The sequence below is a fragment of the Botrytis byssoidea genome (genome assembly GCF_014898295.1).
Source record: "Botrytis byssoidea strain MUCL 94 chromosome Unknown BBYS_016, whole genome shotgun sequence".
NCBI classification, from domain to species: domain Eukaryota; kingdom Fungi; phylum Ascomycota; class Leotiomycetes; order Helotiales; family Sclerotiniaceae; genus Botrytis; species Botrytis byssoidea.
In genome coordinates this window covers 583,916-607,314 of record NW_024065857.1, presented here as the reverse complement: position 1 = coordinate 607,314, position 23,399 = coordinate 583,916, and the positions used below count along the sequence as shown (strand labels likewise).

Genomic DNA, 23,399 nt, shown 5'->3' with positions numbered 1-23,399 from the left:
AATTAGATAGAACAAAAGATACTGTGAGAATTAATAATAAGTATACTGTACTCTAGGAAGAAGGTAGCAAGCAGTAGAAACCATTCAATCATTTGAAGGGGTATTTAAGGGTTTATTTATCAATGTACAAGAGTCAGACTGATTTATTGACAGGTCGTCATCGTAGTAGCGAATGCGAATGCGATCAACCAAACTCGGTGATCGGAGCACTCACAATCCGAAGTTCCATAAGAAAAAGTCCATGGAATGGATAATATTCCCTCTATTCGCATTCGCTTCATTCCGATTGGACCTGATTATCAAATATACGTATATTCCATGGATTGGCATAGAATATATGATATTGTGCGTATACCTCGTAGTTGTAGAAATCTGGTGGTGATGGTAGTGGATATTCTGTCGAGTAAGAAAACATCCTCCACTCACCGATGACGGTGTCAGCTGCTTGCATGAAAGTATCCAAAAGAGAGACACACCCACACCCACACACCCAAAAAGTTATCATTGCCGAGCTTCTAGAATATTGAACCTCAACCCAACGAGTCAACATCAATACCTATCGGTGAACTATGCCACCCCATATTGCTCCACAACTCCAAATTTATTCTATTGGTAGCTGATATTGGAGTTTGTTTACCAAACAGCGCATTCCATTTTTTTCGACCTTCAATATAACTTCGCATTTCCCAACATTTTCCTTCCATTGCGCACAAGCCTCCAATTCCACAGTTCCACAATAGCTACGAGGAGAGCATGATGATAGTGCCATAGCTTCAAATACTATAGACGTTCATCCATTGCGATGTCTAATCTCGACCAGATAGTTAAAGGCGCTCCGCAGCCAGGTGCCCATATTCCTCCTATCCCAACTACTGGTGTCACACCGTCCGAACCTTCCATTACCGATCCTCTCGCATCCCTTCCCTCTTCTCCCCCGCAGATCTATCTCAATCTTCTAATCCTCGAAGCTTCACTTCGCGCGCAGTGGCTACAACTTCGCACACGAAGGCGGCAACATGCGTTCTTTTTGAGTTTGTTAGGACTATGGATCATATGGTTTGGATATGCCTTATTCCTGGCGCCGAGAGAAGATGGTAGTGGTGTAGGCGGATCTGTATACTGGGTTGTGGAGATGACAGAGAAAATGTGTTTCATGGGCGGTATAGTGACAGCACTATTAATCTGGGGAACTGGACAGTGGGAGCGAGGTATTCGATGGCCGCGAAGATTTGTGGGTATCACAAACAGAGGGCTTAGAGGATTTAATTGTAAGCTAGTGGTTATCAAACAATCTTGGTGGAAGGAATTGTTGTCAGCATTATCATTTCTATTCTCATACGGCTTGTTCTCGGGCAGCAGCGGTGGGAGCTCATATCGATTTGTGGATCAATCGTTATTGAAAGAATCGGAGAAGGCTACGAAGAACGGAGGGCATCATGCGCTACGGAATATACACGAAGATGATGATACGAAACGTTATGAAGAGGATTTGGCACCTGGTGGAGATTACGTGAAGCTTTTATTGCTTCCCAAACCTTTCTCTCCTAATTTTAGAGAAAACTGGGATATATATCGTACAGAATACTGGGAAAAGGAAAACGAGCGACGGAAAATATTACGACAGAAATTGAAAGACCGGGAAAAGAAACTAGCAAAGGAACAAGGTGGATGGTTATGGTGGACCGGGTACCGCGGATGGAGTTCAGGAAATGCAACGGATGTTGAGAAGATTCATCATCGACCTCATCGACAAAGTACAGCATCGAAGCGTGATAGGAGTGCAAGCGTACGATCACATTCTCATTCTCGCAATTCATCTCGAAGCGCAACACCCACTGCGGAAGCTGATGAAAGACCCGGCAGTAGTCACATAAGGAAAGCCAGCAGCGCATCTACTGCCTCTGAACGTAGGAGAAAGAAGACTCTTCCTGTTCCGACCACTGGACAGAAACTCGCACCTCCATCTCCCAGAGTGGGAGCCGGGGGTTCCAGATCGTCTACTCCTGATGTTCCATCACCATTAGTTAGGGAAAGTAGCTTCACTAGTCTCTCTTCTCTAGATAGTGAGAGGCCGGTTACACCACTCTCAGGCGATGCTGATTCCGCAAGTACTAGATCATTAAGATCTTCTACAAAAGGGATATCGGGTAGTTTGAGAGCCTCGAGAATCGATGCTTTGGCAGCTGAAAGTGATGAGAAATAGAAATAGATATCCTTAATGCTATGAATGTCTTGCCTTTACCCCGCTTCTGTTTGTTGTTTGCTAGTGATTCTGCAAGTAGATTGTCATGTTGTGGTTGGCGGCTATTGTTTTCATGACAATTAGCTATGCTTCAAATGAAAGTAGTACTGTTGTTCTTTTAAAAGTTGGTTAATTTCAGGACTTTGGAGGAGGATGAATACAGACATCTAGAAGACTGAATAGGGGTTCCCTAAGCATTAAAAGTACGAATTCCCTGAGTCAAGTGACTTAAGGGGATAACTTGCTTCCTGCCACTGCTATAGTCATGTCAGTTTCCGGAAGTCCTCACGCTCATCTTCTATGTTAGGATTGTCTTAATTCATAAATCATATTTTCTACCGAGAGATACGTACATGGACAATTTGTTATCTTCCGGATCGTATTTACAATACTTACTTCCTGTTTAGAGTGAAATATCTGTTTTCAGATTCGGTATATATACCATACGATATCTGTAAGATGCAAAAGCTACCAGCTCGATACTTGAGGGATATTCACAGTTTGTACGAGAGCCTGTTGATAGTCTGTGGAATCTGGTGGGATTAATTGAATTCCTTTATTTTCTTGCTCGATGTGGAGGTACAGACTTTGAAGAGTCATTAGTACACATCTCTAGGTAGTCATGAAGAGATTGGACTGTGCGAGCTTCGAGACTAGCAGTGATGGTCGTCTTGATAGCGGGAAGAGAGATTTTTTCATTCATTGAGCGATGGTGGTGGGGTGGTGGTGAAGTTACAATATTGTTTGGTAACAGATAATGTGCTACTACCACAACGACGGCACTTCATTATAATATATCCTTCAAAAGAACCACAAATGAATCTAAGTTCATTTACCTGTAGAAAGATTGACTTGTACCACTTCACACAATTGACGCCTCTAGAAACCATCAATGCAGAGTAGCATGTGTGCATCATACGCGATAAATGACTCAGGATACCTTCCAATCTTCAAAACCCAAGATGAAGTAGGGTGTCGATTTGAGATTATGCACTCTAGTTCGGTGACACCAGTTAGTATTGACCAAGGTTGGATAATACAGCAGCAGAGAGATAGATTCCAAGAGGGGGGGTAATATATACATTGTGACAGCTACATAGTGATTTGAATCAAATTATTCCCTTGTGTTATCTGATGTGAATGCACATCAAACTTTCTCAGAAATTCCCGCATAATCGAGTACCTAACAATTGTAACAATCAAACTTCTATCATGTATGTATACACGATTCACAAAGAAGAAAAATCAATACAGGGCATGATACTCCCCTCCCGAATAACATACAATCCCGAGGTCTCATCCTCATCCTTTGCACTTACCCCATTCCTTGCTACCTACCATCCCCATCGCATTCCAAATACAAAGTTACAAACGCCACATCTATAAATCCCGACTCGAAAGAAAAACATGTGCCGATAATCTACGCCTCCTCCTCCTCTTCCTCTTCCGCACTACTACCTCGCTACTAAACTTTCGTATATGCACCTTTTGGGCACGGCAATTTAAGCTTGAAGTTTGATTCTGCGTCTTATGTGGTATTGGAGTTTGAGGTTTGGGTTTGGAGTTATATTTGGGGTACGAGGGATGCATGCGTGCATGCTGTGGTGGTATTTTGGGGTTTAGGTTTGGATTTTTGTTTGTTGAAGGTGAATCCTGGGGTGCGACTTTGATTTTGGATTTTAGATTTTGGATATTGGATTTTGGATAGTGCATATTGGATCTGGAGTTGTGCGGGAATGGAGATGGGGATGCTCGTTTGGAGGACCCTGAGATAGAGGAATACTAGGTACTGGGTAGGTAGGTAATGAATAGATGGTAGGGTAGTATGGGATGTGGGGATGGGATGGGATGGGATGGGATGGTATGTTTAGTTATGTTATGTATGCTATTTCGGATGAAGTTGTTAGTGTGAAAAAAATGAATGGATGAATAGTATTTAAAAAGGAAGATGGATGAATGGATGGATGGGTGAATTCGATCTTTTAGATACATGTCTAGTTACCTAGCTAGTATTTGATTCCTTCCAATGGATGAATAAGTAATTCGAAAGATAATGAGTGCAGATATAGCCCCCAACCCAAATCTAGCACCGACGGATAGATTCCTTCTTTCCTCGCTTTCGTATTTCCTCACGAAAGCAACATACATGCACGTAACATTCATTCAATACATCCAAAATTCCAGAATCCCACCCCTCGCAAATAAGTTAGATTCCCTTCATCCCAAATAAAGAATTTAGATCATTACACCACAGAAACAATACCCGAACATCGGGATCTCACACCCTGCATGCATTATATGCATCCCATGTATCTCCCTACAGCATGCTCAAAAAGGAAGGACCTAATCTTGCTCGCGTAAATGTGGATGTGGATTTGCACTTGCATCTGCATTTGGTTGTGGATGAAACGTCAAAGTCCGAGGAGTTCTAGAAGGCGATTTTCTCATATCCGATCCTGGGACTAGGCTAGGACTGTTTCGTTTCGTTTCGTCTGACGTGAGTACCTATCCTTAACCGCGGCTGTAACGTTGAGGGTAATATGGAATTTGGGAGGGAGATGGAAAATTGAAAGTGGAAAATATGTTGTATGATTGGGAAGGAGATAGAGGGGTATGTTTAGAAAGTATTCGGGTGGAAAGAAGAAGTGTCAAATGTCTTTGAACAATGCGATGCAATTTACTCGAGTAATGTACAAAATATATTTCTAGATAATTTACAAAATTCCAAGGCCGCGAAGCATAAGTTCTCGCAGTCTCTATCTATCCATTGTAGAACTTTTGAACCTCAGGTCCAAATCCATGTGTAGTACCATCATTAAATCCAACGCCTTTCCATGCCATCCCATAATATACCATTCCAAAAGCACTTCATTTCATACAAAAAGATCGTCTTTCTATTCCTCAGTTCACCTCACCTCTCAGCCGGCAACCTACTAACCACAATCTTCGTGCTTTTGTAGATACCCCCTCCGTTGTGTCCCTCAGTCTCTGGCGGCGTCACCCCCCTCAACCTCTCCTCGCTATCATTTCCCCCGTATATCGTATCACCTCCCTCAATATTATTGACCAAATCTCTTCCATACTTCCCCTCATAAGTATCTTTCCACATCTTCTTCTTCGGGCCTCCATTCTCCAACTCATATTCATTATTTTGTTTAACATAATTTTTTCTCAAGTCTGGCCCCGAATGGCCATTGTGATTTGAAGCGCCAGCAGATCGACCCATTAGTGAGGGGAAGAATCGATCGAAGAGGGGTTTGAAGTGTGGGAGCGAGGCGCACACTACACCTATGTTGCATTCGATGGAGGACCAGACGGCACCACCTACATTGTCATCTAGATGGCTGTTAGACAACAAACCTCCGGAAAGAATTGCTGCTATCAATAGAGAAAGTACTCACAAGAAGGATCCTGCGATGCTTGAGCACCTTGCAAGTAATAAAGTCTAATCATGCCCGTGACAACCACAAATCCTCCTACCGCAAAAACAATCATTAGCGCATATTTCTGTCTCCTCGGTATCTGAATCGAATACAACATCTTCATTGGCAAAACGTATATCACCAAATCCTGAAAGATATCCAAACCAGCATTGGCATAGAACAAAGCATTGACTTGGATACAGTGTCCCTTGTCCGTAACAGGATGTTCCCAAGCCTTGGAAATCGGCGTACATTGGAAAATAGTTGCAATAACGAAGGATAGAGATGTAAGGGCCACGAAGGCCATTACACCCCAGATAAGGGTTCGAAGGACTTTGGAAGTGGCTAGACGAAGATAGAGAATGAGGATAGCTATTTTTGTGACAGCCACACAGGTGAAGTAGATGATTTCGCCGAAATAATAGAGCTTAGATTTCTGTTAATATGATAGGAGATTCATAGCTGAGTTTGTTGGATTCACCTCGAGAGATGCACTGAAATTTGTACTTTCAGGCAAATCATATATGTGTTGACCCAATCCAAATTTTACTTCTGTTAAACAGGTCAGTCACATTCATAAGTTTGACATTTGCTTCACCCCAAGGGCGATGGCATGACTCCGACAGCAAACAGAATATCATTCTATATCCTTTTAGAAAGAACTCACGATTAATTGGATCAAGATCAAAAGCTATAGCCAAAACCCAAGCAACAATGATACACCAGTCATCGGATCCAAGTCCACCTTTAGCAAGCTTCAATCGGGTCCAAATTCTTGCTGCTACCACTATTGTAGTAATGACCAACATAGCAGAACATACTCCCAAAATCTGATCCACCTTGGAATCATGCGGTATATTGGGGTCCGTGGCTGACATTGCGATTTAACTGGTTTAGAAAATGAAATAAAGAGTCGGACAATAAACAAACAGTTGGTTGCTATTCCGAGGAGATATATGCAGCTTTGGTGCAGAAATAAAAAGTGAGCAGACCCAATACTTAACGTCAGGGGCTGCGCGGCAGTGGCACAGTAAATATGATAAAGAAGGATGAAGAACTATCGTTCTCGAAACAAGTTATACATGCCGGTAATCCTACCTATGTGAATCCCTAACAGGGTTGTAATCTTGCCCGTTGAGGTGATGAAAAACATAATGAGATTTGAATGCAGGATACCTTATCATACGTAAGGCCATACTCCCGGAATCCTTGAATAAAACGAGTTTAGAAGATGATACTGTACAGGACGGGAATAGCATTTTATGTAGGGGTCAGCTCAAGGGCTTGTGTTACAATAGGATCGTGGCACGCAGTGCTTGACAAATTGGCAATGCCTGTAAGACCATCGGCCAAGAGGCATGTCAGCAATGGCCTGTCAGAATATCAGCCATGATATGATAAACCCTGTCACCAACATCCTTCCAACGAACTCGGGTATATGCATATAACCGATCACGCCGATTTGACTGTTCCGCACTTTACATCAGCCCTAGTCTTATTTTGGATTACTACCCCTCATAAAGTTCGAATTAATTTTTGTATTTCAACAACTCTCAATTCTGATTTCCTACAAATAATTTGCAAACAGACAAACAAACATAGAGTTTCACATACTTTTCTTCTGAAAACTTTCTGACAGCATTTTTCACAAAAAAAATCCGTTCAAAAAACTTTACAACATGCCTATTGACTTTCAACTCTCTGCATCTGAGGATGGCATCCGAAAACATGCAGCTGCATTCGCTGCTGGCCCTCTAAAAGATATCAAGAAAGTTTACTCCGCGGAGAAAGACGAGCAACAATTTCAATCATTGAAGCCTTTCTACGCTGATGCAACAGCTGGGGGCATGATCAAAGGCCTGATAGGACCTCATATTGGAGGAGCAGGTGGAAGTTTAACTGAAGCAACTATCTTAGTTGAAGAAATGTATGCTGTCGATCCTTCCGCATCTTTGACAATATTTGCAACTGGATTGGGTTTGACACCATTGAATTTGGTTGGAAAAGAAGAGCACAAAGAATTCTTAGAACCATTTTTGAATGGTAAAGGGGCACCATTAGCAAGTTTAGTATTCTCCGAACCAGGAGGAGTTGCAAACTTTTTAGAGAAGGGTGCTCCGGGGCTCAACACAACGGCCACACTTGAAGGTGATGAATGGGTACTTAATGGAGAAAAGGTAAGAAGAACTTGAAGAAAATCAAACCAAAATCTGGAACTGAAACTAATCTGAAAAACAGATGTGGGCTACCAATTGTGCAGGCTGGGACTTTGAAGGTGCAGACCTTCAATGTGTAGTCTGCCGTGATTCTAGTGTTACTTCAGATGACCCCGCCGACGCAATCATGATACTGCTCGTAAGCAGAGCTGATATTGAACGTAATGAAAAGGGAGCATTCAAAACACTCAAACATGTACCAACCGCCGGCCACCCTGCTTGCTCTGGCCCACATATCAAATATACCAACTTAAGAGTACCTACCAAGAACGTTCTATGTCCACCAGGTCAAGGTGTTCCTGTGGTATCTGGAGCATTCGATTGTTCAGCTGTTTTGGTCGGTGCCATGAGTGTAAGTGTTATGAGAGCCGCTTTCGAGGCAGCTCTAGCATTTGCCAAAGCCGATAATCGTAGAGGAGCAGAATCTTTGTTGTCAAGACAAGCTTTCGCAGATATCCTAAGCGGTATCAAAATGAAGGCAGAAGCCTCCAGAGCTTTGACATGGAAGGCAGCTCATACCCTTGAGAATGGACCAGGTGATTATGCTGCCAGACGTGAATTGGCATTGGCTGCGAAGATTTATTGCTCAGAAGAGAGCGTCAAAGCAGTTACAGAAGCCATTAATGCTGTTGGAATGTAAGTTCCCCTTCACACAGTTCTTCACAAGGTATCAAAGTCACTAATTATCCATCACAGAACTGCATATAGTACCGAGCAGCCCTTCGGAGCCCTATTGAACACAGCCATTGTCTTACCAATTTTTGACGGTGGCAACGTAGGCATTCGTAGACGACATATGCAAGAACTGATGGCATCAGACTCGTATGATCCTTGGGCTTCTTCCTTTGGCCCATCAGAAGCCTAGAATGAGGAAATTCGAGTTGGATCTGCTGGTTACTTCTTGAGGGAAATGCAATTGCATGCATACCGAATTTTTCAATCTATATGCCGATGTAAAAATACCATAATTTAGATAGACGTCCAAAATAAGCAACAAATGTCTTTTCATTGTCATACAGGACTTCGTGATGCCCAGAGTGCATAATTGCCAAAATCATACCGTGGAGAGAAAACTGTGATTGCGTGCCTTAGGATATCTTTCTTCTATCCAACAAAATTCCCAATTGGCACCAAGGCAGTCATTTCCCGAAATGGTCAGTTGTGGAGAAGCTTAAATGCTTACATAAGACAATACAGCAATACAGTAATACAGTAATACCGCAAAATGATTCCACTACCAACTGCAATACCACCTTTACCAGCTCGATATGTATTTGATTGCGGAATTATCTGCGCTCATCACCGTCGCTGACTTATATTTTAGTCGTTATTGATCTTACCCTTGGACAGCCCTTCTTCATAATGCTAGACTATATGCTTATTTCGGGTATATGAACAATCCAACGTCGCCATTCTACAATCCTCCAGCTTGACAAGCACTTGCCACAATAGTATCAGAATTGATCCAACTACCTAGGTACTTTGTGCTTTTGGACAGGAGACTGGCTATTTTAGGGGAACCTAAACACACGCTTTGTCTCTTATCGTATTAATTGCAACACCGGCGATAAATACCTTTCATCAGATCACGACATGGATTACGACAGATCTGACAATGGTAACACAACACCATAGGATCATATAGCACATACCTCATTCACCCCTTACCTTTGCATCAAAAGCAGTCAGAATCCAACTCCGTGACTCCATGGCTACTTCGCGGTATATGCTTAATTCATCAAGGACAAGGATATATGAATCTCACCATCACATCGTGGCAACTAGGTCCTGTCGAGTACTACTAAGATACCTGTACGTCTATCGTTGTAATGATACCCCAATCCTAGAACTACGGAGCGCTTGCAATTCTTGGCTGTAAGTGACCATAGAGTGAATCCTTACATTAATAAGGTCTAGTGCATCCACGGCCGTCCCGTAGTGGGGCCTACAGTTTTGATTAAAATATATGTATATGGTAATGTACCTTCTCACAAGCAAAACCTCCACATAAGCGTACGGCACAGTATACCTATTTCTACCACTTTCAAATCGACTTCCTCCAGTTATCCTCACAAACACATACATTCTTCAAATCAACAAGAAACACCATCATGTCTTCCCCAGGACCTCTTTTCATTGTCGGTACCGGCCCCATGATCGGATCTCACATCCCCCGCCTTTTCGCGACCCACACTTTCACACACATTGCACTCTTTGCACGTTCTGAATCCACTCTCTCTGCATCCCGCGACTTCATTTCCGCCGCAGCTCCATCAGCTAAAATCCACACCTACACAGCTGATGTGATCGATACCCCCGGTCTGACATCCGCTCTTCAGACCGCCGTTAAAGAAGTCGGGTCCCCAGAAGTAGTAGTCTACAATGCGGCCCGTGTCAGCTACGGAAATTTCGGCGAGTACAGCGAGGCAGACATTGTCGAAGATTTCAAAATTCCAAACTTGGGATTGTACACAACTGCAAAAGTGTTGCTTCCAGGTTTACAAGCATTAGCAAAGGAGAAGCCGGAGTCTCATCCTTCGCTTTTTGTCACCAGTTCGCCTATTATTTATCAACCTTTTGCACCTGTGTTTTCACTCAGTATGGCAAAGGCTGCACAAGCAAACTTGGTTAAGTTGTTGATTGAGCAGACGAAGGATGAGGTGCACGTTGCTCTCGTGACGATTGGGGGTCCAGTCAGCGAACAGGAGCCCGTTAACAACCCAAAACATATCGCTACTAAGTTTTGGGAGTTATGGGAGCAGAAGAAGGGAAGCAGAGATGTTGAGTTGTTGGTACAGTGAGGAACAGAACGGCGATTCTGCGTAGATGGACCACTGCAAGGCTTTGAAAATAGACTGCATTGAGCTAGATATCATCAGCTTTATGAGACCAATTCATGATAATGTTAGCTTTCGAAGCCATTCTCTCAACCATGTTCTACGTGCTTTCCTCGATTATATGTACGACTAGGCTAGGATTAGATTTGGTGAAAGTCCCCTGAATCTACAGCTTCACGAATCTCCATTAATTGCAATATTTCATTCACCAATTCCCATAAATTTCGTCATTTTCCTTTTGCAACATCTCTTTATCAAAGCTGTAAAAACTACTCAAAATTCTTATACCTTCCATTGTTTTCTGGAAAAGACCACGACCCCGCACAGGTTGGGGATCTCATCTCCCAAGAACAGAAGTTTTGCCAGGGTCTAGCATGCTCTGAAGGCGAATGTTCTGAAAGGTACGTCCTTTCGTACCAAATACTCATTAAAAAATCCTAGTATCACCTACCACACGTGATCACGTCAGATTCTCCCCATTATCGCTAATATTTCATGCACTCTTCGTTTATCTACTATCTTACCAAATGTTTTCCATTCTTACAGCAGTCATTCATATATCTAGCATTTCAAAGGTAGTGAGAACATAAGAGATTGCCGAAATCTTACTATTTTTTCACTCCTCATAATTTACCAACCTCTTTTCCTGCCAAATTTCTCTCATTATCTCTTACTATGACACAGCTGAGTTTTCCCGTGTCTCTTGGCTCAAGGAAGTAAGTTTATTCGCGTATTCAGTATTTTCAGTTGTATATTAGTTCCAAATTGGGAGAATAGAAAAACAAGGAGAATGAACCGGGTTTTCGAGTACATTTTGTTGGCTCATTCTCAACGCAATTTGCAATTGCCATTCTCTTAATTTCTTTCAGATTGGACGTTAGAGCTCATGCATCAACCTATAAACAACGTACATAAATCTTCACTCAAGCACAAGAACCACTTCAAATAGAGTATTTGATTCGTATTGGCTGCTTTGTTGACATGGGGGTCAGCGCCCTCAGTCTGCCAACACTACCATGGAGGGCGAAGTTGAGGGCGAGTATGCAGTACCAACACACCATTTTCCGCAGCGCAATGAAAAATTATATAGTTCGCACTGTTCCCCCACCCAGTTTTGAGCTTTTTTTCGCACTCATCACTACTTTTTTGCCCATTCATTGGAAAGCCTCGACAGCCTTACCTTTATTTTACAGTTACACTCGGTTAATCAACGCCCTTAGCGCATCGCCCTCATGCAAGCTGCACGCCACGAGACAATTTCTTGGGAAGAGATGGCTTTAGAGCTAATTGATCATCATCAACAAACCAATTTCTCAGATATTGGCCTGTCACCTTACCCTGTCATGGGGTTTGGAAACGGGGCTGATTGGGTGAGCTTTTTTTTTCTTTCCTACTGATATTATCAGGCCCGTTCTTTGTGCGCCCAACCCACACCAGTATCCAGTGGGTATCTCGGAACCACGGGATCGGAGATATCATTCGGTTTCCTGAACAGTGCGGCTACAATATACCCCAATGTCGAATTCTACAACCTTTCGGTCCCAGACTTCTCAATCGAAGAATTCGTTGAAAATGGAGATTCTACAGGCACGAACATGAATGCTGTCGAACTGAATTTCTTCAATGAATTACCAAGCATTGAATATACTGATATCATCAACCCCAATCGCCTGACCCCCAACTATCCGGCCTCCATGCTTGGCCCTGCTCCATACCCACCGGCCTTCATTAACCCAGACAGTGCTTTCTACTTGCTTGCCCAAGTACCTGTTCAACAGCCCGTTCTTCAATCCAGACAACAAGCCCCCCCCACGCACTACCTGTACGCGTTGTCCATGTACCTTCTCTCGTCGCACGGATCTTCCACGCCACATGGCATCCGTTCACGGAGTAGGACGTCGCACTCATCAGTGCCCCAGACCCGGCTGTGGAAGGACTTACAGTAGAAGTGACAAGGTTTTGGAGCATCGAAGAAAGGCAGGGCATTAGTTGGTGAAGGATGCTGGATAGTTTGGCTTGACGTGAACATTTTGATATATGATAGATGGATAGGATGTGCAGAGAAGATATTCTTTAGTTTGCTTACTGTCGCGCTTTTTTATGAAAATCACTTCTCTGCGTATGATGTCCCAAGTGTGAAGACTAAGTTCTGTGATGTTTGTTTGAGTGCTTCGGCGAAGTAATGATCCCGTGATCGTCTGCCACCCCCCAAGCTGCATTATGGTATGTAGATTAAAGGGTTTAGTACCAAGCCTAGACTTCGTATAAGTTCCCTAAATTGATGGTCCATCACTTTGAATTAGCACATAGGGGCTGAAAACACCCATTTACTAGGTTATTGGGTCTAGAAAATCTCGCTTCAAATTTGTTAACTACGAAATCAGCCTTCTTCTTCTGCAAATATGAACTTGACTGGACTGCAATAAACTAACACATTTATAATTTCTGTTAATTATTTTCTACACCATGAACATTCATGTCACCCAACGCGCGCGATTTCCTTAAATGTTTGGGAACCTTGGAAATACTGTGTTGACTTTTAGAGTGGGCTATCCATCCAAAATGGAAAGAGGTTCTTGCCTCATGTACCCGAGCCTTCATGGCACTTTCCATATGAGAACCTTGTAACGTCGAAACTTTCTACTCATTTTTCTTGTCGGTTTCTTAATTTACAGGAGCCATAAGATCGAATATAACCAGTTTTGCAAATCCTCATCGCAAGTCCAAGTTTTGGAACAAGAAGTTCTTATAAATACAAACAATATCTGTTTCATATTTGTATTATCCGAACCTTGAAGTGGCCTGGTAGAGAACTTCCACGGCAGATGACCTTTCCAAGTTATTCGTCATCTCAACCTCGCTTCCCTGGAACTGTACAGATAGGAAATCATTCCTCATTAAAGAAAAATTCTTGACCTCTGAGCTACATATGGTTTGTAACTTCGAAACCACGAAATTCGGTCAAGATAAGAGTTTTTCACTCAGTTTCGACCTCACTCATCGGTTTCCACATTCTAGAAATTGAGGAGTGGCACCTAATTCTACCTTTCTGCCTCACTATGGAATTGATAGACCCACAAAGTACCAATTCTATTGAATCTCCAATTGCATGTGTATAGCACTAAGTTTCTAACAGGTCTATTTCCGCTTTTTCTCCGCAAGTCATCCATCGATCCTCTACCTTTTTTCCCATATCATAGCTCGGCGCACCAGTTGTTCCCACCACCAGAAAAAGATATTCCTACTTTCCCTAAATTCAAGCTTTTGCCTCCCGAGCTACGGACGTTGGTCTTAGATGGCTGTTCCTGATCGTAATTCAAAAGTTACTGATTTCTACTTCAAAGTACATATGGACTCCAGCAAATTTTTGCTTTCAATCGATGATGAAATATCACCTGCCAGCCATTTACTGCCGCTTTTGAATGCCTGCAAGCTCTCACGAGAAGTGGTTTATGACCAGTTGAAACACATTGGATTATCGACACCAGATCCGCACGGTGTTATGCGAGGTTATCATGAGGAACCACCAATTCATCATTTCTGGGTGAATGATAGACGTCTCGTACAAACCTACATAGATCCTGTGAGGGACATCCTGATGCTCAATATGCCAGATCTTGTATTGCTGAATCATTACGGGAGAAGCATAAATCTCTCCAAAGTTGAGCGCGTTGCAATTACCACATTTCCGACCTACGTCAATCGACTCGTCCGGCGTCGAATGAGAAAGTATGACGTTCTTCTGGCCAGTCTTCCCAAAAGATGTCCTGATATTAAAGTTCTTCAGATTGTTTCAAGATTTTCAGTCAACGATTTTGCAGCTAATTACCGTTTATGCAAAAGGAGGGGGTATCATATGATCGATATAGACACAGAAATGTGGTATGACGACTATTGGGACGATTCTGGCTGCTTGGTTGAAAGATGCCACATGAATCGTATAAAGGTTGTGCTTGAACATGTCAAGATAGAGAGAACTGACTATCAGCGTTATCTCAAAGATTTGCAAGCGATGAAAAATAGAAAGAAGTTTGAGTTTTGGAATAAAGTAAAGGTTACAATTGCGTCGCTTTGCGAGCTTGATGTCGATTCAAATTGGGAAACTTTGGGCAAAAAGGCGCCTGAGCCTAGGCTTTACTGTTTCTCTTTTGAGGCGTGGATTCCAGCTCATGAAGATGGATCGCTCTTGAATAAATACAAGGGGCTTGCACAGATCTTTGAAGGAGCTCCATGGTAGACGGTGGTCGGCCAGTATCTGTTACATCTAGTACAGGATATCTCTTGAGAAAAGAACTGGCCTTCAAGAATCAAGAGAGCGAGGGGATACCGAAGACCTCAAGAGATTTTAGCTCAATCATCACAGAAAATATGGCTTTGTTGAATAGGTTTTAAGTTCTAGTATTGATATGTCTCTTTTTTTAACAGAGAAAAATGCTGCACACATAGGATACGAAACGGTCAAGATGTGCGTTCCATTCCTTGATGAAAATTCAGAGAAACAGCATGAATAGGCTCAATCAGAGTTTAGAATCTGGGGCTATGAGGGCATGATTTTACAGAAAGGTAGATGCCAATGAAATCAATGGTTCAAACCCCCTTGTTTTGACGAAACATCCAAGTGATCAACCCCCTAATGTGCTTGTGTTTATGAGCAGCTAAGATGTTGAACCTATTCAAAATTCCAGTATCTCTGCATTAACTGTCTTTAAAAAGACACTCTATTGGTGTATCTAATCATATCCGTTCCTTCCCTTCACTGTACTGAACGCTTCTCCTCCTTTTTCAAAAATAGCTCTCAAATCTCGCACCAACAGATCCGGTTTCTCATGAGAATAGAAATGTCTAATAAGATTCATTAGCAGGAGTTCAGTCTTGTTCGGAACATGAAATTCACCCTCCACTATCATTCTCAACTTCAAACACCACATTTCCAAGCGTCCTTCCCCAACGCTTTGGAACATTTTCCAAATCCTTTGGATTGTATGCCAAACCCAACTTCACATCTGCGGTCCATTGCTGTAGCTTCTCAACCGTGCATTCTTTATCTTCTGAAGTATGCATAGTTTCGTAGTAGATTCTTTGCGGAGCTCCTGGTCCTGCGGTGCTAAAGTAGTATATACTCACCCAGGTCAGAATCTCGTCATCTGTCCATGGATACTCATCAGACCAATCGTGTAGTTTCTCGTGTATCCAGCCTAGAAGCGCGATTGGTGAATCGGCTAGTCCATATGCTAGGGTCTGGGGCTTGGTGGATTGGAGTACATTGTAGCCTGTTTATGTCAGCTTTTGATTAATATATTAGATGACACTGTCAAGAAATGAGATTCCGTACCTCTACTCTCAGCCTGAAACCATTTTCGCCTATCAACAGTCCTCTTTTCCAGCTCGCTGTAGGGCATAAACATATCTCCAATCTTCTCAATTGGATTACTAAATAGCGTGGGAGGTTGCGCATATACCATATTGAGATGACTCGCTTTGCAGTGTTTCGGACACAATTTTCCTATCGATCTCGTAATCCAAAAACCCCAGTCTCCCGCCTGGGTGACATATTCATCGTACCCAAGTTTTATCATAAGGTTATTGAGAGTTTCCGCATACTGAGCCATTGCGAATCCTCTCCTTTTAACACCGGAGCTAAATCCGAAATTTGGGAGAGATGGGGCTACGATGTGGAAACTGGGGTGTGGGGAAGTTGTGGAGGCGGGGTTTTGCAAGTGGGGAAGAATCTTGAGGACCTCGAGAAAGGAACCCGGCCCTGATGATTGTCTGTAAGTATGGGTTCCAAGATGAGGAGTTTGGGAGTCATCTCACACCCGTGAACAAATAACAATGGAATGGCATTTTTGACAGGACTTTCCTGATAGAGGAAATGTATGTTCAGTTCTCCGAAACCTTCTACGTCGACTTTGGTTGTAAATTGCGGATACTTGTTAAATGAGTTTTCTACACTTCGCCAATCCCAAGTCTTCCATTTCTCAGTCAATCTTGGATTTCGGACAACGGAGGTCCTTGATCCCATTCTGAGGTCGGCTTGGAGGGTAGCTCGTCAGGAAAGGTGGCTAATGAAAGTTTTGCTTGAAGGGTGTTAATCTTATCTTGAGGGATTGAGAGATTAAATGGATGAATATCAGTCATTTTCTTATTCGAATAGAATAGCTTTTAATTTGAGAACTGTAACGCAATATCCAAGCTCTATAAACGTGACGGAGTTACTTGTTGTTATAACTTCTCCGCCACATATAAGCACCGCCACATCCTTCTGTCTCACGCCTTTTATGACGTCAAAATGTGATTCCTGATAATTATTGACGGATTAATGCCCTGCTGAATGTTTGAGAGTATTTACCTGTTATCACATGCACTCGTGTTGTAGACTTCGTGGAGATATAAATGGTTGAAACAGCTGATACTTATATTCATATATTTTGATACAACCAACTTAATCGCTGCTGCTAATTACTAGAATTATTTCTACTAATCGCTGAAACAGTATGAGCCTGGATATAAAAGATTGTGATCACAGTCCTACTCCCTGTCTTGTTGTATTGACGCCCTTTGCTTTGCTGCCTGTTTCTTTTCTGCTTCTTCCTTCGCTGCCGCTTCTTTCGCCGCTTCTTTCGCTGCTTCTTTCATCTCAAAATCTTCTAATTTCGTTGCTGTCTGCCCCCCAAAATCATCAAACATCTTAAACTCATCCCAAGTGGTTTCAAATCGGACTTGATATGCAGCTCGAACTACCTTTCTTATCTCCCATATAAAATCATCTTGGTTAGACAAGACGGTCTTCACAAACCTTAATGCCAATTCTTGCTTCCCTTTTGGAACTTCGGAGACGGGGGGAAAGTCGCCCAATATCATCAAATACACAAATTTGAACGCAGCAGTGCCAGCTCTTGCCCTGTGGAGTATTCTGACATCTTGGGAAGTGTTTGGATCCCCATAAAATGCAATTGAAGTCCATAGTCCCTGTAGAGACTCGAGGTTTGATGTCAAATTTTCGGCTGATATAGCATCAAGTGCTTGGCAGAGTCTATAGTAATGTGAAAGCTTGGGAGGAAGCATATTGAAGCAGAAATAATATCCATTTATGATTCCCTGGGCAGCTATGAATAAGTAGGGAACGGACTGGCCTGGCTCGTATTCGCTCTCATAGCCAGGCTGAGTATAACTTGCATTGTCTCTTGGCACCAAATCGATATACGCTCCCAACCAAGGCACCTTGGATAATTCGACAACAAAGTGGTGACATCCAAATGATATGTTATATTTTTCCGGAGGACCTGACGCATCGATAGGAGTGACTGTTGCTTCTGGTGGAGGTGTAATCTATGCCTCCTTGTATCAAACTCTATGGAAACAGTGACTTGTGGAGCTCCTCACCTTATTTGTAGCCATACTGATTTAGGAATTGCTATATAATATATAGATATGTGTTGTTTATTTGATATATTTGTGGAAGACCTTTTGATACCAGAGCACATACCTTTATTTGAGATTAACTGAAGTATTGTGGTGGCTCCTTCCCAGTACCAGTTCTGTATAAAAAGAAGAGATTGGGAATGTGTGACTGAGTTCTGCATCAACAAAGGGTATCCTGTTGTACCGAAGTTGTTGGTTGAAATCAATGTACCAAATTTCACAGCTAGAATACACATCGAAGTTTAGTGTAAGAAGGGTTCTTGAGAATGATCTGATAACCTAACCCAGAAACAGAAAACAAAACAGTACATATTATCAGTCCCTGGATCCCTACTTTTTGATTCTTTCACTACATCTTCTGTGCTTCATGCGATCCATCTCCATGAATCTTTGCATACAAATGAAAGAACCTTGTATTAGTGTCATAATTGCGATTCCCGTAAAAGTCATTGAAAATTACGAATCCCAAACAGTTAATTATGATAGGAATAAGAGTGATCAATACATGACTGGGTCTTGCTTGGAAATAGAGATTTTGATTATTCCTCATTCTCGTTGAGGGAGAAAGAATTGCCAGGCTTACTCAAGTGGAATTCAATAGAACCAAGTATTACTGCTAGATGTATACAGATCATGCCATTTTCCCTCTCAATTGAAACGATGCTGCGTTGAGTCATCGATGTAGAAAGCTCTTTCGAATTAGGAAGGTAGGTAAGTGATTGCCTCCAAGAGTGCATGCATATCATATCAAAACTCACCCCTCTGTGATTCGGCGGATTTTGACATGTTTCCAAATGCCGCAAACCACTGCAGGAAGCTATTAGCTCACTCCAATAAAACTGCGCCTGTTGCATACTATGACAATTATTAGGATTGATGACCAAAATTCGACAGTCCAGTGAGGTAATTCCTTTACATCTCAGGGTTTAGATCAATCAATCAGATAACAGCGATAGCGACGTTGACGCATCTTAAACAGGGGAGTTCCTGGGCACGGAGCTACTAAGAATTACCCCTCACTTAGCGCGTGATTTTCGGACTACTTATTCTCTACATGATCCCCAACACAATCTTCTTCTCTTCAACATCTTCCAGGAAGCTCGTCATTTGCGTATCAAAAACAAACAAACGTTCGTGTCAGTCATCTTGCACTCAGTTAGAGGGAAACACTGACATCGTGCACTTATCCTAGCAAACGACAACTCGTACCAAGTACAACTCACTTCCAACAGTTGGAAGCCATGTAATCCTTAGCATGGACATTATCCGCTTTGCGGATCAAGGTATCACATCAATTGTATAAGTCACTCTCGCATGAACCGGTGTTCGATCCTGTAAATCGTCAGCCTGCCTCTCATTCACCACCTTACTCAGTAAGATGATATGAGAGTGCCGTTGATGAGGGGTCGTTCTGAGATTATACGGTTATATGAACTTGATCTGGATAATACCAGCGAAAGGATCATGCTCTTCCATTCCGTCCTCATGGACGTCACTAATTTCTCGCAGGTAATAACTTGAAAAATTATCGAAAATGGCACCACCATCAGCATTGTTCGCCGAGGAAACATCTCCCATCGATGGAGTTCAATTGAAATCAGCATTCGACGTTAAAGTCGAATCTTCGCAGGCAGCCACTCAAGGCAAGACACTTGCTGACCTTGCTGAGAAGTGGGACCAGGGATTTACATTTGCTCCTATTCGTGAATCTCAAGTCTCGCGTGCAATGACCCGCCGCTACTTCAATGATCTCGATACATATGCTGAGTCTGATATCGTCATCGTTGGTGCTGGCTCCTGTGGTCTCAGTACCGCCTATATGCTAGGCAAGGCTCGCCCTGATCTCAAGATTGCCATCATTGAGGCTTCTGTTTCTCCAGGTGGAGGAGCATGGTTGGGTGGACAACTCTTCAGTGCTATGGTTATGCGAAAGCCCGCTGATGCCTTCTTGACCGACCTTGGTGTTCCGTATGAAGATGAGGGAGACTTTGTTGTGGTCAAGCATGCTGTATGTTTAAAAACTTTCGTTATCCATGCCCTTCTGGATGTTATTCGTTTGACATATACTATGGTGCTAACGATAGCTGTCAACAGGCTTTATTCACATCAACTCTCCTGTCCAAAGTTCTTACATTCCCTAACATCAAACTGTTCAATGCGACCGCCGTTGAGGATCTCATTACACGTCAAACCACTGACGGCAACATTAGAGTCGCAGGAGTGGTGACAAATTGGACACTTGTCACAATGCATCATGATGACCAGAGTTGCATGGATCCAAACACAATCAATGCTCCTGTCGTCATCTCTACCACTGGGCATGATGGTCCGTTTGGCGCGTTCTGTGTCAAGCGTTTGGTTTCAATGAATCAAATCAAGGAACTCGGTGGTATGAGAGGACTTGATATGAATGTAAGGCATTAAAGCTTTCTCATTGATGGAAATACACTGACTTCAACGTTCCAGGTCGCTGAAGATGCTATCGTCAAAAGAACTAGGGAAATTGTTCCAGGCTTGATTGTCGGAGGCATGGAATTGTCAGAGGTCGATGGTGCAAACCGCATGGTAAGAGCCTAATCTTCTCCCAAACCAATATGACAAAGTCTGACCAGCTTGTTACTAAAGGGTCCCACGTTTGGTGCCATGGCACTTTCTGGGGTGAAAGCCGCTGAGGAAGCTTTGAGAATCTTCGATGAACGCAAGGCACAAAATGCGTACTAGGCGTAAGCATTATGCATGTTAAGGAGCAGCACGTAACTCGGTCGATACACGGAGACTATCAAGGTGCATAATATGAAAGCAATAGCAATAAGAAAATGATAGTTGCTTTGAATTCTTCGAATTACATTTCAAAAGTGTGTCTGCGATAAGATTTTCTACGTTCAGGTTTCGAGGTCTCAAGGTTATTTATCGGATATTTTTTATGTCCCGAATAAGGTTAACCTCCGAACCAACGTCAGATTCTAGATGATGCCATTTTTCTTCCTCGCTGTCCACGCAGTAGAAGTCTTTATCATCACCTTCCAGGGTTTTCAACAATTACATGTAATCTTGACGATCAAATGAGCCTAGAGATCTTTGTTACTACAGATCCCACTCGACCAAATTTCTGCAGTAAACTTTCGGTCCCGAGAAATATGCTTGTTTTAAGTTTAGTCCACTAATTCCCCCAGCCACATACTAGGGTTTTAATCCATTTCCCCCCTTACTCGTCGAATTATAAGATTGTTTGGAATTTTGCACGGATATTGACATCCTTATCCAGGATCAAAAGGGCAAATACCGATGTGACAACCCCGCAATCGAGTAATTGAGGGTGTCGTTGCGACGGTAGTTTCTTGGCACTACCGGACGGAATCAAGACATGCTTCGGCCAACGGTGAAGAATTCTGATTTAGGTAGCTGAGGACGAATATCCTTGATGTTTGAGAGTTGCGTGCGTGTTCTACACACGGGCGATGCTGGATGGTTCGGGTGAAAATTAAATGACTGGGACGAAGATCTACAGGTACAAATGAGATGATCTTTTCCTGGTGTCAATTCCTTGTTTATGTCTTTGATATTGCTTTGAATTCGATTCATCTTTAATTTCTCTCAAAATCTGATTTGCCTTTCAGTAAATCACGAAAATCATCATGTATTTCTCTCCTCGAAATCTTTTAGTTTCAACCTCTCTCCTCTCCTCCGCCTTCTCAGCCACCATCCGCCATGCTCCCCGCTCAGATCTCCCTTCTCGCGTGATCCACCAGTTTCCAAATCCTACCTGGCTCGAAAACATTGTGATAACTTCCAGTGATAAAATACTCGTCACTGATATCACAAATCCCTATCTCTACTACATCGACCCTACTATTTCCTCATCCGCACCAGATTTGAACAACACTGCCACACTCGTTCATTCTTTCACACCTGAATTATCTCTCCTGGGTATCACCGAAGTCGCACCCTCCCATTTCTACCTCATTACAAGAAACTTCACCCTCTCCTCAGTCGCCAGTACTCTCACAGGTGTCAACACTATCTACTCTATCTACTCTATTGATCTCACATCGTACGTTCCCTCCACCAACAGCGGTGCCTCTGTCTCAAAAGTGGCAATTATATCCGGCGCCGGATCTCTCAATGGACTTACCACGCTTTCCGAGTCCCAAAATTTGATCATCGCAGCTGATCCCATCCTCGGAGTTATCTGGTCCATCAACGTTCTCACTTCCGAATACTCTGTTCTTCTCGACCTTGCAGAGTTGAAACCACCGGTTTCCACTTCTTTGGCATTCGGCGTCAATGGTCTTAAAGTTCTGACTCCTACCACTGGTGACACTGATCAAGTGTATATCTACTACACAAACACGGGTCTCACAACCTTTGGACGAATTCCGTTCTCGCTTAGCGCTTTGAACGTTACAGGACCAGTAGAGATCCTTACCGATGCTTATGGAGCTGATGATCTCGCGCTGGATCCTAAGCAGGGAGTTGCTTATTTGGCTTATGGAACTGGAGCTAGTGTGTTGAAGATTGGTCTTGAAGGGGGTGATGTGAGCGTGGTTATTGGTGGAGTTAATGATACGTTGGCTGGAAGTGCAAATGAGACTGTTTTGTCTGGTCCAAGGAGTGTTCAGTTGGGCAGAGCTGGTGATGGTCTCGGATGGGCGTATGTTAGTCAGAGTGGAAAGAATGAGGGGATTCATACCGAGGGAGGAAAGGTTCTTGCGATTGACATCACTGGCTCTTCTTCGGTTTTGGGATTGGTTGTTGTGAGACTTCGAGATAGATGTGAATTGTGTGATTATGAGAATGAGAAATAGAAATGAATAATTTATTGTAGCTTATCATCCTGCAAGTGCATATGTTTTTTTGAGAGGGAAGAACCTTTCCCCGCTGCATTTGTTATCAGTGCAAGTGAGCTGATCAAAAGCGGTCAAGGCTATCACAGTGAATGGAGACTAGTGGTAGACTCTTCATGAGATGAGAGTCCCTTTCTTTCGTCTTGATATGATTCGAACATGTGAACATTTTGTTAAGTGAATTCGCGGCTTAAAGTACCCCGCACAAACAAAATTTTGCACAGGAGTGCTTCAAAAAGGCAAGACTTGAACAACATTTCTCCCAGTTGCCATACTTCTTTTATTCAACATCTCGTATTCAACAACAACCTTCCGCGCGCACATTTTACCAACGTAACTGTGTTCAATTAACCTACTTGTTGCTGTCTCTTTGGCAGACAAGTACATACACCACGATGTTCTCCGCCGCAAATACA

General features: G+C 42.8%; 10 protein-coding genes across 10 annotated transcripts; 7 read left to right on the top strand and 3 right to left on the bottom strand.

Moving 5' to 3' along the window:
• Window positions 1-802: 802 nt before the first annotated feature.
• On the top strand, window positions 803-2,203 carry EAE97_007958 (uncharacterized protein; the record flags this gene model as incomplete). The annotated part of the gene is made up of 1 exon (XM_038878472.1): window positions 803-2,203. The coding sequence occupies one exon, from the start codon at window positions 803-805 to the stop codon at window positions 2,201-2,203; it is 1,401 nt and encodes a 466-aa protein (XP_038730722.1).
• A 2,950-nt stretch (window positions 2,204-5,153) lies between these two features.
• EAE97_007957 (uncharacterized protein) lies at window positions 5,154-6,542 on the bottom strand (the record flags this gene model as incomplete). The annotated part of the gene is made up of 4 exons (XM_038878471.1): window positions 5,154-5,578; window positions 5,644-6,091; window positions 6,146-6,216; window positions 6,332-6,542. The coding sequence occupies 4 exons, from the start codon at window positions 6,540-6,542 to the stop codon at window positions 5,154-5,156; spliced, it is 1,155 nt and encodes a 384-aa protein (XP_038730721.1).
• Window positions 6,543-7,343: 801 nt separating this feature from the next.
• EAE97_007956 (uncharacterized protein) lies at window positions 7,344-8,745 on the top strand (the record flags this gene model as incomplete). Its single annotated transcript, XM_038878470.1, has 3 exons — window positions 7,344-7,841; window positions 7,903-8,516; window positions 8,577-8,745. 3 exons carry the CDS (start codon window positions 7,344-7,346, stop codon window positions 8,743-8,745), a joined length of 1,281 nt encoding a protein of 426 aa, XP_038730720.1.
• Window positions 8,746-9,991: 1,246 nt separating this feature from the next.
• EAE97_007955 (uncharacterized protein) lies at window positions 9,992-10,681 on the top strand (the record flags this gene model as incomplete). The annotated part of the gene is made up of 1 exon (XM_038878469.1): window positions 9,992-10,681. The coding sequence occupies one exon, from the start codon at window positions 9,992-9,994 to the stop codon at window positions 10,679-10,681; it is 690 nt and encodes a 229-aa protein (XP_038730719.1).
• Window positions 10,682-11,949: 1,268 nt separating this feature from the next.
• Window positions 11,950-12,706, top strand: EAE97_007954 (uncharacterized protein; the record flags this gene model as incomplete). The annotated part of the gene is made up of 3 exons (XM_038878468.1): window positions 11,950-12,065; window positions 12,162-12,539; window positions 12,637-12,706. The coding sequence occupies 3 exons, from the start codon at window positions 11,950-11,952 to the stop codon at window positions 12,704-12,706; spliced, it is 564 nt and encodes a 187-aa protein (XP_038730718.1).
• Window positions 12,707-14,012: 1,306 nt separating this feature from the next.
• On the top strand, window positions 14,013-14,954 carry EAE97_007953 (uncharacterized protein; the record flags this gene model as incomplete). The annotated part of the gene is made up of 1 exon (XM_038878467.1): window positions 14,013-14,954. One exon carries the CDS (start codon window positions 14,013-14,015, stop codon window positions 14,952-14,954), a length of 942 nt encoding a protein of 313 aa, XP_038730717.1.
• Window positions 14,955-15,447: 493 nt separating this feature from the next.
• Window positions 15,448-16,739, bottom strand: EAE97_007952 (uncharacterized protein; the record flags this gene model as incomplete). Its single annotated transcript, XM_038878466.1, has 4 exons — window positions 15,448-15,559; window positions 15,612-15,987; window positions 16,050-16,475; window positions 16,532-16,739. 4 exons carry the CDS (start codon window positions 16,737-16,739, stop codon window positions 15,448-15,450), a joined length of 1,122 nt encoding a protein of 373 aa, XP_038730716.1.
• Window positions 16,740-17,245: 506 nt separating this feature from the next.
• On the bottom strand, window positions 17,246-18,115 carry EAE97_007951 (uncharacterized protein; the record flags this gene model as incomplete). Its single annotated transcript, XM_038878465.1, has 2 exons — window positions 17,246-18,046; window positions 18,101-18,115. 2 exons carry the CDS (start codon window positions 18,113-18,115, stop codon window positions 17,246-17,248), a joined length of 816 nt encoding a protein of 271 aa, XP_038730715.1.
• Window positions 18,116-19,236: 1,121 nt separating this feature from the next.
• EAE97_007950 (uncharacterized protein) lies at window positions 19,237-21,047 on the top strand. The gene is made up of 6 exons (XM_038878464.1): window positions 19,237-19,269; window positions 19,332-19,436; window positions 19,649-20,147; window positions 20,234-20,551; window positions 20,606-20,704; window positions 20,765-21,047. The coding sequence occupies exons 3-6, from the start codon at window positions 19,674-19,676 to the stop codon at window positions 20,858-20,860; spliced, it is 987 nt and encodes a 328-aa protein (XP_038730714.1). The 5' UTR covers window positions 19,237-19,269; window positions 19,332-19,436; window positions 19,649-19,673; the 3' UTR covers window positions 20,861-21,047.
• Window positions 21,048-21,774: 727 nt separating this feature from the next.
• Window positions 21,775-22,944, top strand: EAE97_007949 (uncharacterized protein; the record flags this gene model as incomplete). The annotated part of the gene is made up of 1 exon (XM_038878463.1): window positions 21,775-22,944. One exon carries the CDS (start codon window positions 21,775-21,777, stop codon window positions 22,942-22,944), a length of 1,170 nt encoding a protein of 389 aa, XP_038730713.1.
• Window positions 22,945-23,399: the final 455 nt, after the last annotated feature.